The sequence below is a fragment of the Oncorhynchus gorbuscha genome, unplaced genomic scaffold (assembly GCF_021184085.1).
Source record: "Oncorhynchus gorbuscha isolate QuinsamMale2020 ecotype Even-year unplaced genomic scaffold, OgorEven_v1.0 Un_scaffold_99:::fragment_2:::debris, whole genome shotgun sequence".
Taxonomy (NCBI): domain Eukaryota; kingdom Metazoa; phylum Chordata; class Actinopteri; order Salmoniformes; family Salmonidae; genus Oncorhynchus; species Oncorhynchus gorbuscha.
Genome location: NW_025745728.1, coordinates 43923 through 57500, shown reverse-complemented (window position 1 = coordinate 57500; position 13578 = coordinate 43923). Strand labels below are relative to the sequence as shown.

The window sequence follows — 13578 nt, the reverse complement described above, 5'->3', positions numbered from 1 at the left end:
ATACCAATGTATACCAATCTCTGGCCGCACATACCAATGCATACCAATGCAATACATACCAATACATACCAATACAACGAAGATGTCGCGGAAGAAGCAGTGCAGCGACTGGGATTGGCTCACCCTCCTCCAGAACTCTCTGGCCGCAACAATACCTTGGACAATCCTGCGAACAAAGTGCAGACCTCACCCTCCTCCAGGTGCGCTCACAACGTTGGACAAACGCTTGAGCGGAGGGAACGCTGACTCGGCAAGCTGGGATGAGAACAATACATACCAATGTATACCAATACATACCAATACATACCAATGCATACCAATACATACCAATGCATACCAATACATACCAATACATACCAATACATACCAATACATACCAATGTATACCAATACATACCAATACATACCAATACATACCAATGCATACCAATACATACCAATGTATACCAATACATACCAATACATACCAATACATACCAATGCATACCAATACATACCAATACATGCCAATACATACCAATGTATACCAATACATACCAATACATACCAATGCATAGCAATACATACCAATACATACCAATACATACCAATACATACCAATGTATACCAATACATACCAATACATACCAATACATACCAATGCATACCAATACATACCAATACATACCAATACATACCAATACATACCAATACATACCAATGCATACCAATACATACCAATGCATACAATACATACCAATACATACCAATACATACCAATACATACCAATGTATACCAATACATACCAATACATACCAATACATACCAATGCATACCAATACATACCAATACATGCCAATACATACCAATACATACAATACATACCAATGTATACCAATGCATACCAATACATACCAATACATACCAATACATGCCAATGCATACCAATGCATACCACTGATTTAGTTGTCACTTGGCCAGGTGTTGCCTGATGATAGAGAAAAGATGGATATGAATTTGCGGTGAACAATTGAGATGTGGTACAGTGTTGTAGGGCTCTGTTATAAACTGCTGTCAACTAAATAGATTGTAGCGATTCCAGAGTTAAACAATTGATTTTCTTGCATTATTTGTGTTTAACGGGAAATTATTTGTAGTAGAATATGACATATAATTGGCATTTAGATTCACAGCTTGGTGGGAAAAAATACAGAGCTTTTATTCGTCTATTTACTGACAGAGTGGGACTGGACTGGACTGGGACGGACTGGACTGGGACGGACTGGACTGGACTGGACTGGGACGGACTGGACTGGGACGGACTGGACTGGACTGGACTGGGACCGACTGGACTGGGACGGACTGGACTGGACTGGACTGGGACGGACTGGACTGGGACGGACTGGACTGTGACGGACTGGACTAGGACTGGACTGGTCTGGGACGGACTGGACTGGGACGGACTAGACTGGGACGGACTGGATTTGGACGGACTGGACTGGTACGGACTGGACTGGGACGGACTGGACTGGGACTGGACTGGTCTGGGACGTACTGGACTGGGACGGACTGGACTGGGACGGACTGGACTAGGACGGACTGGACTGGGACGGACTGGACTGGGACGGACTGGACTGGGACGGACTGGACTGGGACGGACTGGACTGGGACGGACTGTGGGTTGCATACAAGGTTAGTATTATCATCTTATTGGTGGTGGAGGTGGTGGTGGTGGGTCAATTATGAGACGTGTATAATTCTGGAAATGTGAATTAAGTGTATGAGTAGTTTTGAAGCACATTTTGAGAATATTTAGAGCAGTGAGATGTTGTTTTACTGTAGGCTAGTTGTTTCACCTGTTTCCCTGTGTGTCACCCCTAGTCCAGTCCAGTCCAGTCCCAGTCCAGTCCATTCCAGTCCCAGTCTGTCAGGAAATAGAAGATTAAAAGCTCTGTATTTTTTTCTCTCCAAGCTGTGTGAATGCATGATGTCCCGTTGCTAATATTTGTCTGTCCATATGACGTGCCACATAGCTGTAACAACCCACTCTGACACACTCAATGTCCTGACCCTTCATCCCAAACCTCAGTTATCCTGTTAGCTAACACCTTATGTAAAGGTCAGCTTAGAATCTGTTTTAAATGACATCAATAATAGAGAATAAGAAATGCACAAACAAATGATTTCCTAACGGTTGACATCAACAAACTAGTCTTTGAGGTTTAGAAGTGGTTAGAAGAGAATTAACCTGTATAAGATAGCAACATATCTGCCTGCTCCAGTTCATTTGCCTGTCTGATTTTTCTCTCCCCAAAGTACCCATGATGCACGGTGCCACGCCCGCCACTGTGTCTGCAGCCACTTCCTCTGCCACAAGCGTTCCCTTTGCAAACGCAACAGCCAATCAGGTTTGCTCCTCTTCTGCTTCCTCTCTCTCGCTCCACTTCCTGTGATGGGAGTAAGCCACTTCCGGGGTGGTGTTTTGAGAGGACTCTTCTATAGGCAGTATCCAGCATATTTTTTGGTACTTATGACCACTCATTGAATGGTTATGAATGGCCATCAGAAGAGGAGGATGGATGCGTGGTGATTGATTCCACCTCTAACTATTCCCCTGAAGCGTTTAAAGACACTGACCAACATTCAGGAAAATGACGACATCGTTTCCTCCTCAGTGGTCAGTGATGTTTTATTTGTAATGGATATTCGCAGTTTGTTTAAATACGATTGATTGTGTATTCAGCGGTGTAAAGTACTTAAGTAAAAATACTTTAAAGTACTACATAAGTATTTTTTTGGGGGTATCCGTACTTTACTTTACTATTTATGTTTTTGACAACTTTTACTTTTACTTCACTGTATTCCTAAAGAAAATGATGTACTTTTTACTCCATACATTTTCTCTGACAACGAAAAGTACTCGTTACATTTTGAATGATTAGCAGGACAGAAAAGGGTCCAATTCACACACTTATCAAGAGAACATACCTGGTCCTCCCTACTGTCTCTTATCTGGCGGATTCACTAAACAGAGAACATACCTGGTCCTCCCTACTGTCTCTTATCTGGCGGATTCACTAAACAGAGAACATCCCTGGTCTTCCCTACTGTCTCTTATCTGGCGGATTCACTAAACAGAGAACATACCTGGTCCTCCCTACTGTCTCTGATCTGGCGGATTCACTAAACAGAGAACATACCTGGTCCTCCCTACTGTCTCTTATCTGGCGGATTCACTAAGCACAAATGCTTTGTGTTTAAATGATGTCTGAGTGTTGGAGTGTGACCCTGGGTATCCGTAAATAAATAAAAATGTGCTGTTTGGTTTGCTTAATGTGATGAATTTTAAATTATTTGTACTTTAATTTGACTTTTGATACTTAAGTATATTTTATAAACTACATTTACTTTTGACACTTAATCGGGATCGGTCTCCCTTCCATGGGACGGTTGAGCTAACGTAGGCTAATGCGATTAGCATGAGGTTGTAAGTAAGAAGAACATTTCCCAGGACATAGACATATCTGATATGGGCAGAAAGCTTAAATTCTTGTTAATCTAACTGCACTGTCCAATTTACAGTAACTATTACAGTAAGATAATACCATGCTATTGTTTGAGGAGAGGGCACAATTTGAACGTGAAAAGTTATTATTTTAAAAAATTGGCACATTTGGGCAGTCTTGATACAACATTTTGAACAGAAATGCAATGGTTCATTGGATCGGTCTAAAATGTTGCACATAAACGTATGCCATCTAGTGGCCAAAATCAACATTTCACCTGGGCTGGATTAATACATTATGGTCTTTCTCTTGCATTTCACAGATTATGTTTTTTTCTTTGTATTATCTTTTACCAGATCTATTGTGTTATATTCTCCTACATTCCTTTCACATTTCAACAAGCTTCAAAGTGTTTCCTTTCAAATGGTACCAATAATATGCATATCCTTGCTTCAGGACGTGAGTTACAGGCAGTTAGATTTGGGTATGTCATTTTAGCCGACAATTGGAAAAAAGGGACGGATCCTTAAGAGTTAACTGTTTTTAAAACCAAATACTTTCAGACTTTTACTGAAGTGGAATTTAATACTGGGTGACTTTCCCTTATTACTTGAGTCATTTTCTATTAAGGTATCTTTACTTTTACTCAAGTATGAGAATTTAGTACTTTTTCCATCACTGGGTGTATTTAGCACAGTCTGTAAGTGAGGCAAAGTAAAATTAAAATATCCCGTTGAGAGTGTTGTGTTGTAAAAGCTGTTTTCTCTCGATCTCTCACGTTCTTCCTCAGATTCCATTAATATCCACAGATCATCTTACTAGGCACAAGTATGTGACTCAGATCTAGAAATCTCAAGCAGAACAGTAAGACTAATTTTTTACGATTCTCTTTTGATCTATTCATTGTACTCCCGCAGATGAAACTGCAGTGTGCCGGTGTCCCACAGCTCCCCACCCTTCATGCCTGTAAACATAGAAATCTGTAGAAGATTATTTCTAGAGCCTTGAACATCCAACCACCTGTAAACTATAGTGGTACTGACTGGCACGTTGCTCTAGGAGGGTTCAGTTGATCATAAAGGTGGTGAACATGTGCATTACACACACACACACACACACACACACACACACACACACACACACACACACACACACACACACACACACACACACACACACACACACACACACACACACACACACACACACACACACACACACACACACACACACACACACACGCGCGCGCAAACACACACACACACAACAACAACACTGGTGGGCCTCGTACGGAGAAGAACTATTGCCATCTGCAGAATGTTATCAGCCATGCCTTTATGTCTTTGGAGGCATCATCCATTTAAAACACAGGATACCCTTTCAATGTCACCACGAGGAGATAGTCACGCCCACTAGTTTGTCAGCAGACCAAGATTCTCTTATGTGTTTTTGTCAGTTGGGTTTCTTTAATTGATATCATTTTTGTCTGGAGTTTGTTGTCATTAACAGATATAGTCTATATACTAGTTTGTTCTGTTAGTACCCGGTCCTCTCTGGATATAGTCTATAGACTCTAGTTGGTTCTGTTAGGACCCGGTCCTCTCTGGGTATAGTCTATAGACTCTAGTTGGTTCTGTTAGGACCCGGTCCTCTCTGGGTATAGTCTATATACTAGTTTGTTCTGTTAGTTCCCGGTCCTCTCTGGATATAGTCTATAGACTCTAGTTGGTTCTGTTAGGACCCGGTCCTCTCTGGGTATAGTCTATAGACTCTAGTTGGTTCTGTTAGTACCCGGTCCTCTCTGGGTATAGTCTATAGATTCTAGTTGGTTCTGTTAGGACCCGGTCCTCTCTGGGTATAGTCTATAGACTCTAGTTGGTTCTGTTAGGACCCGGTCCACTCTGGGTATAGTCTATAGACTCTAGTTGGTTCTGTTAGGACCCGGTCCACTCTGGGTATAGTCTATAGACTCTAGTTGGTTCTGTTAGGACCCGGTCCTCTCTGGGTATAGTCTATAGACTCTAGTTGGTTCTGATAGGACCCGGTCCACTCTGGGTATAGTCTATAGATTCTAGTTGGTTCTGTTAGGACCCGGTCCTCTCTGGGTATAGTCTATAGACTCTAGTTAGTTCTGTTAGGACCCGGTCCTCTCTGGGTATAGTCTATAGACTCTAGTTGGTTCTGTTAGGACCCGGTCCTCTCTGGGTATAGTCTATAGACTCTAATTGGTTCTGTTAGGACCAGGCCTCTCTGGGTATAGTCTATAGACTCTAGTTGGTACTGTTAGGACCCGGTCCTCTCTGGGTATAGTCTATAGACTTTAGTTAGTTCTTTTAGGACCCGGTCCTCTCTGGGTATAGTCTATAGACTCTAGTTGGTTCTGTTAGTACCCGGTCCTCTCTGGGTATAGTCTATAGATTCTAGTTGGTTCTGTTAGGACCCGGTCCTCTCTGGGTATAGTCTATAGACTCTAGTTGGTTCTGTTAGGACCCGGTCCACTCTGGGTATAGTCTATAGACTCTAGTTGGTTCTGTTAGGACCCGGTCCACTCTGGGTATAGTCTATAGACTCTAGTTGGTTCTGTTAGGACCCGGTCCTCTCTGGGTATAGTCTATAGACTCTAGTTGGTTCTGATAGGACCCGGTCCACTCTGGGTATAGTCTATAGATTCTAGTTGGTTCTGTTAGGACCCGGTCCTCTCTGGGTATAGTCTATAGACTCTAGTTAGTTCTGTTAGGACCCGGTCCTCTCTGGGTATAGTCTATAGACTCTAGTTGGTTCTGTTAGGACCCGGTCCTCTCTGGGTATAGTCTATAGACTCTAATTGGTTCTGTTAGGACCAGGCCTCTCTGGGTATAGTCTATAGACTCTAGTTGGTACTGTTAGGACCCGGTCCTCTCTGGGTATAGTCTATAGACTTTAGTTAGTTCTTTTAGGACCCGGTCCTCTCTGGGTATAGTCTATAGACTCTAGTTGGTTATGTTAGGACCCGGGCCTCTCTGGGTATAGTCTATAGACTCTATTTAGTTCTGTTAGGACCCGGTCCTCTCTGGGTATAGTCTATAGACTCTAGTTAGTTCTGTTAGGACCCGGTCCTCTCTGGGTATAGTCTATAGACTCTAGTTAGTTCTGTTAGGACCCGGTCCTCTCTGGGTATAGTCTATAGACTCTAGTTAGTTCTGTTAGGACCCGGTCCTCTCTGGGTATAGTCTATAGACTCTAGTTAGTTCTGTTAGGACCCGGTCCTCTCTGGGTATAGTCTATAGACTCTAGTTAGTTCTGTTAGGACCCGGTCCTCTCTGGGTATAGTCTATATCACTAGTGATGGAAAAAGGGTCAACACTCTAGAAAAGGAATGATAGAATGAGGAACTGTTGAAAGTTGCATGATAAACCAAATCACTGAGAGGAGAGAGAAGTTTCAAAGAGTTGCAGAGTGGCAAGTGGTGGGAAAAGCACCCAATTGTCATACTTGAGTAAAAGTAAAGATACCTTAATAGAAAGTTACTGAAGTAAAAATGAAAGTCACCCAGTAAAATACAACTTGAGTAAAAGTCTAAAAGAACTTTGTTTTAAATATATAGTATAAAAAGTAAACGCAATTGCTAAAATATTCTTACGTATCAAAAGTCAAAGTAAAACCATAAATATAAAAAAATGTCCTTATGTTTAAGCAAAGCAGACACCACCATTATTTTGTTTTCATAATTAATGAATAACAAGGGGCACACTCCAACACTCAGACATTATTTACAAAATATGCTTTTGTGTTTAGTCATCCGCCAGGCTGGACGCAGTAGGGATGCCCACGTGTTCTCTTGATAAGTGTGTGAATTTGACTATTTTCCTGTCCCGCTAAGAATTCAAAATGGAACGAGTACTTGTGGGGTTTTTTTCAGGGAAAATATGAGTTGTAAAAAGTACAATATTTTCTTTAGGAATGTAGTGGAGTAAAAGTACAAGTTGTCAAAATTATAAATATTAGTAAAGTACAAATATCCCCCCCCCCCTAGAAGAATGAAGTAGCACTTTCAAGTGTTCTTTTTACTTAAGAACTTTACACCACTGAGTCTTATGGTTGAGTTGTTATGTCAGTTTCAATGTGGCGGTGTTTATAATTAATTCAACAACAACATCAACAACAACAACAAATCATGTTAAGTGCATTGCATATGGTCTCTGACATAAGAGAACTTGTGAAAAACACATTACGTGTCATTAACTGTGAGGTAGAAGGTAGAATCTCTCTCTCTCTCTCTCTCTCTCTCTCTCTCTCTCTCTCTCTCTCTCTCTCTCTCTCTCTCTCTCTCTTTCTCTTTCTCTTTCTCTCTCTCTCTCTCTCTCTCTCTCTCTCTCTCTCTCTCTCTCTCTCTCTCTCTCTCTCTCTCTCTCTCTCTCTCTCTCTCTCTTTCTCTTCTCTCTCTCTCTCTCTCTCTCTCTCTCTCTCTCTCTCTCTCTCTCTCTCTCTCTCTCTCTCTCTTCTAAAAACTGCTGCATTGTGGGTGTTTCTTGGAGCATGTTGATTAATGGTATGATATAAAAGAGTTGGCAAGAGTTTTACCCTGATTGTATTACTCATCCAAAGCTTTAGAAAACACCACGAGTTCGGCAACAATGCGACATGCCATTCCAAATCGTCCTCTTCTCCTAACCCCTTTGCCATTCTGTCACCACACAGCGTGTACACGTTCTGTCACCACACAGCGTGTATACGTTCTGTCACCACACAGAGTGTATACGTTCTGTCACCACACAGAGTGTATACGTTCTGTCACCACACAGAGTGTATACGTTCTGTCACCACACAGAGTGTATACGTTCTGTCACCACACAGAGTGTATACGTTCTGTCACCACACAGAGTGTATACGTTCTGTCACCACACAGCGTGTACACGTTCTGTCACCACACAGCGTGTACACGTTCTGTCACCACACAGAGTGTATACGTTCTGTCACCACACAGAGTGTATACGTTCTGTCACCACACAGAGTGTATACGTTCTGTCACCACACAGAGTGTATACGTTCTGTCACCACACAGAGTGTATACGTTCTGTCACCACACAGAGTGTATACGTTCTGTCACCACACAGAGTGTATACGTTCTGTCACCACACAGAGTGTATACGTTCTGTCACCACACAGCGTGTACACGTTCTGTCACCACACAGAGTGTATACGTTCTGTCACCACACAGAGTGTATACGTTCTGTCACCACACAGAGTGTATACGTTCTGTCACCACACAGAGTGTATACGTTCTGTCACCACACAGAGTGTATACGTTCTGTCACCACACAGAGTGTATACGTTCTGTCACCACACAGCGTGTACACGTTCTGTCACCACACAGCGTGTACACGTTCTGTCACCACACAGAGTGTATACGTTCTGTCACCACACAGCGTGTATACGTTCTGTCACCACACAGCGTGTACACGTTCTGTCACCACACAGAGTGTACACGATTGATGCTGATGTCTTTCCTTCACTGAAAACATGGTATTTTGTTGTTGAGTTAATAAGTCGGTGAAGAAGATGAATGTGTTATTTCGTTTTGTTTAGTGCACGGATTACATTTTTGAGATTTTTGTTTAAAGGTGTTTTGTCTCGCTAGATTTTCACCAGTAACTTTTGTAGGATGCTGAATATTAGGTAAATGTGTGTTTTTTTGCGTGTGTTCTTTATACCATACTTAGTTTTCTGAAATTTCATGTAACATTGATTTGAATATTTACTGTTAGTGTTATGATTGTAAAACAAAACAAAAATGTTTTTTTATTTTCTGTGATCTGTAAGAATTTTGTTAAAATCTTGTCTGTTTGCGTTTTTCGAACAAATATATCTGATATGGGTATCTGACATTGAGGAACTAAGTAGATAAATGAGGCCTGCTGTGGTAACCATGGAAACCACGGAACACTATTGTAATAATCATCTGGGTGGTACAGTCACTAGTCACTCTTACATGGGAAAAATATTACTATGAAATCTTGTTCATTTAATTTAAATAGTAACTATTGTTTGAATATTTTTAAATGTTCCTGGATGTCAGGCCGTGTTGAAAACCTAGCTGCCTATTTGATCACTCTTAGGGGGGGGTGGGCATTGTAGTCGAGGTCAGGGGTCGGAGGCTGGTCGAGCATGGAGTACGTACACTGATCTCTTCACTTAGCCTCTAACAAACGAGGGGAAACCTAGGTTTTACTTTCTTTGCACTTCTGTACATAGTCCAACAAAAAAATAGAATTATGTTTAATATTCAGATGTTATTTTGAATAAAAACATATCTATAACTACATGAAACTTTGTTAGGATCATTTAAAAAAGGATGAAACTGTTGTCGCTCTGTAGTCCTTTTAGAAACACCAACGTCTTGCAGTTCGCCAGGAAACCTTCAGGTGGTGCTGTGCACTAAGCCTCTGGAAAAAAACGGGCCTGACTGGGGTTGTCCGTTGTCATGGCCACGCCCTTCCAGGCCCAACCAATTAAAACAAGTCCTGTTTTAGCCAGGAGAGGAACGCATGTTTAAGGAAATAACGTATACCTTTAAAGAGAACTAGTTCACGACAGAATAATATTGAATACGTCGATGTGTGACACAGCATTACAGTACGCAGTATAATATCAACGTAATGGACTAAAATAAGAAAGAAAAACACAAAAACAAAACAGTGGTTTATTAAAATGATTCCTAAGAATATACTCGCTATAAGAGTTATAACACCTGCCGTAAATACGTCACGTATAACACAAACACAGTATGTGTCAGTTTGTTTCTTTCTGTTTAGATGAAATGGACAGAAACATGAAAGTAGTTTACCAGGTAAACTATGAGGAACCTGTAAACATTTCTCCATTCCTGTGTTACTCATGAGGCTTCGACGTCCAAACCGTAATGTGACTTTTCATGTGTCACAAGCACATGCCTGATGTTATAACATGATTGCAATCTGAACTGTACGTTTTCTCAGCTTGTAGCTCCCTGATAGGATTTGTGCCTGGTAGCCAGATGTGCACCTCCTTTGCAAAGCACGTGCCATGTAAGTGGTCATCTAAAGCCACAATCTATAGCCATAATATATTTTCCATAAAAAACTAAATCAATGTTGAGTTAACAGTATTCATAAGAATGAAGTTGCATGATTGGTTGGCCAGGGACATTTTTTTGGTCTCCCGTTTTATAAAGCTGGTCTTAACAACGTTGAGGGATTGATGAAGAAGCACTGTGCTAACTGGGAATGGCTATCACGTGGGAATCCATTCTCCAGGATTCTATCATGTGGGAATCCTTTCTCCAGGGTTCTATCATGTGGGAATCCTTTCTCCAGGGTTATATCATGTGGGAATCCTTTCTCCAGGGTTCTATCATGTGGGAATCCTTTCACCAGGGTTCTATCACGTGGGAATCCATTCTCCAGAATTCTATCATGTGGGAATCCTTTCTCCAGGGTTCTATCATGTGGGAATCCTTTCTCCAGGGTTCTATCATGTGGGAATCTTTTCTCCAGGGTTCTATCATGTGGGAATCCTTTCACCGGGGTTCTATTATGTGGAAACCCTTTCACCAGGGTTCTATCATGTGGGAATCCTTTCTCCAGGGTTCTATCATGTGGGAATCCTTTCACCAGGGTTCTATCATGTGGGAATCCTTTCTCCAGGGTTCTACCATGTGGGAATCGTTTCATCAGGGTTCAATCATGTGAGAATCCTTTCATCAGGGTTCTATCATGTGAGAATCCTTTCATCAGGGTTCTATCATGTGGGAATCCTTTCTCCAGGGTTCTATCATGTGGGAATCCTTTCTCCAGGGTTCTATCATGTGGGAATCCTTTCTCCAGGGTTCTATCATGTGGGAATCCTTTCACCGGGGTTCTATCATGTGGGAATCCTTTCACCAGGGTTCTATCATGTGGGAATCCTTTCACCAGGGTTCTATCATGTGAGAATCCTTTCATCAGGGTTCTATCATGTGGGAATCCTTTCTCCAGGGTTCTATCATGTGGGAATCCTTTCACCAGGGTTCTATCATGTGGGAATCCTTTCACCAGGGTTGTATCATGTGGGAATCCTTTCATCGGAGTTCTAATGATTTGTATGTTTCTTGCTGTTGAGAATAAAATAAATAAATACAAATTCATAAATTCAATAAAATATAAGTGAATTTGCTCTAAAAGTCTGATCTCAAATTTATTCTATGGACACAGTTTCTGTAAAGGTAATGACTGTTTTATATTTCTCAAGGCAGAGAGGGGAGCTATCAATTGTCTATAGTGCAAAAACCCTCATAGGTTTTAATCACAGAGGAACTCGTCTCCCTCTAAATGGTGAAATGTGATACATTTCTAAAATTAGATTTAGAAAAGTGACAAAGACTGGATGGAAAGTAGAATAATGATAGTGGGTAGAGTGAGGAATGCCTAATGCTGTGTTATCAAGAGCAATGGACCTGTTTAACATGTCATGCAAATTCGGACTATTCTAATTCGTTTTTTTTCTATTTGAACATAGCCATCCATCAAATAAGGTTTAAATTGCCAAAAATCATATATGGAGAAAAACACTTTCTGTTGTCAAAATATGATCTATTTATAAATTACATGCATAATGGAGTTTACGTATATTTATAAAGTTTATAATGTGATTTCAGACAATAAAGTATTTCTGGTTGATGTCAAAGATGCATGAATCGGTTTATCAGTTACTGGCCAGACGAGTCCTAAAAATACGACAGTAAAATGTTTTACAACGTCTTCGATGTGCTTCACAGTGTTGCCATAAGATGGAGGTCTCTCCTTTAATAGCCCACTGGTGAGCTACATGACCAAAAGTATGTGGAAAGCTGCTTGTCCAACATCCCCCTTTGCTGCTATAACAACCTCCACTCTTCTGGGAAGGCTTTCCACTAGATGTTGGAACATTGCTGCTATAACACCCTCCACTCTTCTGGGAAGGCTTTCCACTAGATGTTGGAACATTGCTGCTATAACAGCCTCCACTCTTCTGGGAAGGCTTTCCACTAGATGTTGGAACATTGCTGCTATAACAGCTTCCACTCTTCTGGGAAGGCTTTCCACTAGATGTTGGAACATTGCTGCTATAACAGCCTCCACTCTTCTGGGAAGGCTTTCCACTAGATGTTGGTACATTGCTGCTATAACAGCCTCCACTCTTCTGGGAAGGCTTTCCACTAGATGTTGGTACATTGCTGCTATAACAGCCTCCACTCTTCTGGGAAGGCTTTCCACTAGATGTTGGTACATTGCTGCTATAACAGTCTCTACTCTTCTGGAAGGCTTTCCACTAGATGTTGGTACATTGCTGCTATAACAGCCTCCACTCTTCTGGGAAGGCTTTCCACTAGATGTTGGTACATTGCTGCTATAACAGCCTCCACTCTTCTGGGAAGGCTTTCCACTAGATGTTGGGACATTGCTGCTATAACAGTCTCTACTCTTCTGGAAGGTTTTCCACTAGATGTTGGTACATTGCTGCTATAACAGCCTCCACTCTTCTGGGAAGGCTTTCCACTAGATGTTGGTACATTGCTGCTATAACAGCCTCCACTCTTCTGGGAAGGCTTTCCACTAGATGTTGGTACATTGCTGCTATAACAGCCTCCACTCTTCTGGGAAGGCTTTCCACTAGATGTTGGTACATTGCTGCTATAACAGCCTCCACTCTCTGGGAAGGCTTTCCACTACATTTTGATACATTGCTGCTATAACAGCCTCCACTCTTCTGGGAAGGCTTTCCACTAGATGTTGGAACATTGCTGCTATAACAGCCTCCACTCTTCTGGGAAGGCTTTCCACTAGATGTTGGTACATTGCTGCTATAACAGCCTCCACTCTTCTGGGAAGGCTTTCCACTAGATGTTGGTACATTGCTGCTATAACAGCCTCCACTCTTCTGGGAAGGCTTTCCACTAGATGTTGGTACATTGCTGCTATAACAGCCTCCACTCTTCTGGGAAGGCTTTCCACTAGATGTTGCAACAAGGCTGCTATAACAGCCTCCACTCTTCTGGGAAGGCTTTCCACTAGATGTTGGAACAATGCTGCTATAACAGCCTCCACTCTTCTGGGAAGG

General features: G+C 41.7%; 1 protein-coding gene across 1 annotated transcript in view; it reads left to right on the top strand.

Moving 5' to 3' along the window:
• LOC124019454 (muscleblind-like protein 1) overlaps positions 1-4701 on the top strand; it is a 128078-nt gene extending 123377 nt beyond the window's left edge. The window contains exons 7-8 of the mRNA XM_046334800.1: positions 2297-2388; positions 4277-4701. Of these exons, the coding sequence (XP_046190756.1) occupies positions 2297-2388; positions 4277-4333 (149 nt within the window). The 3' untranslated portion in view covers positions 4334-4701. The remainder of the gene's footprint in view (positions 1-2296; positions 2389-4276) is intronic.
• The last annotated feature ends 8877 nt before the right edge of the window (positions 4702-13578 follow it).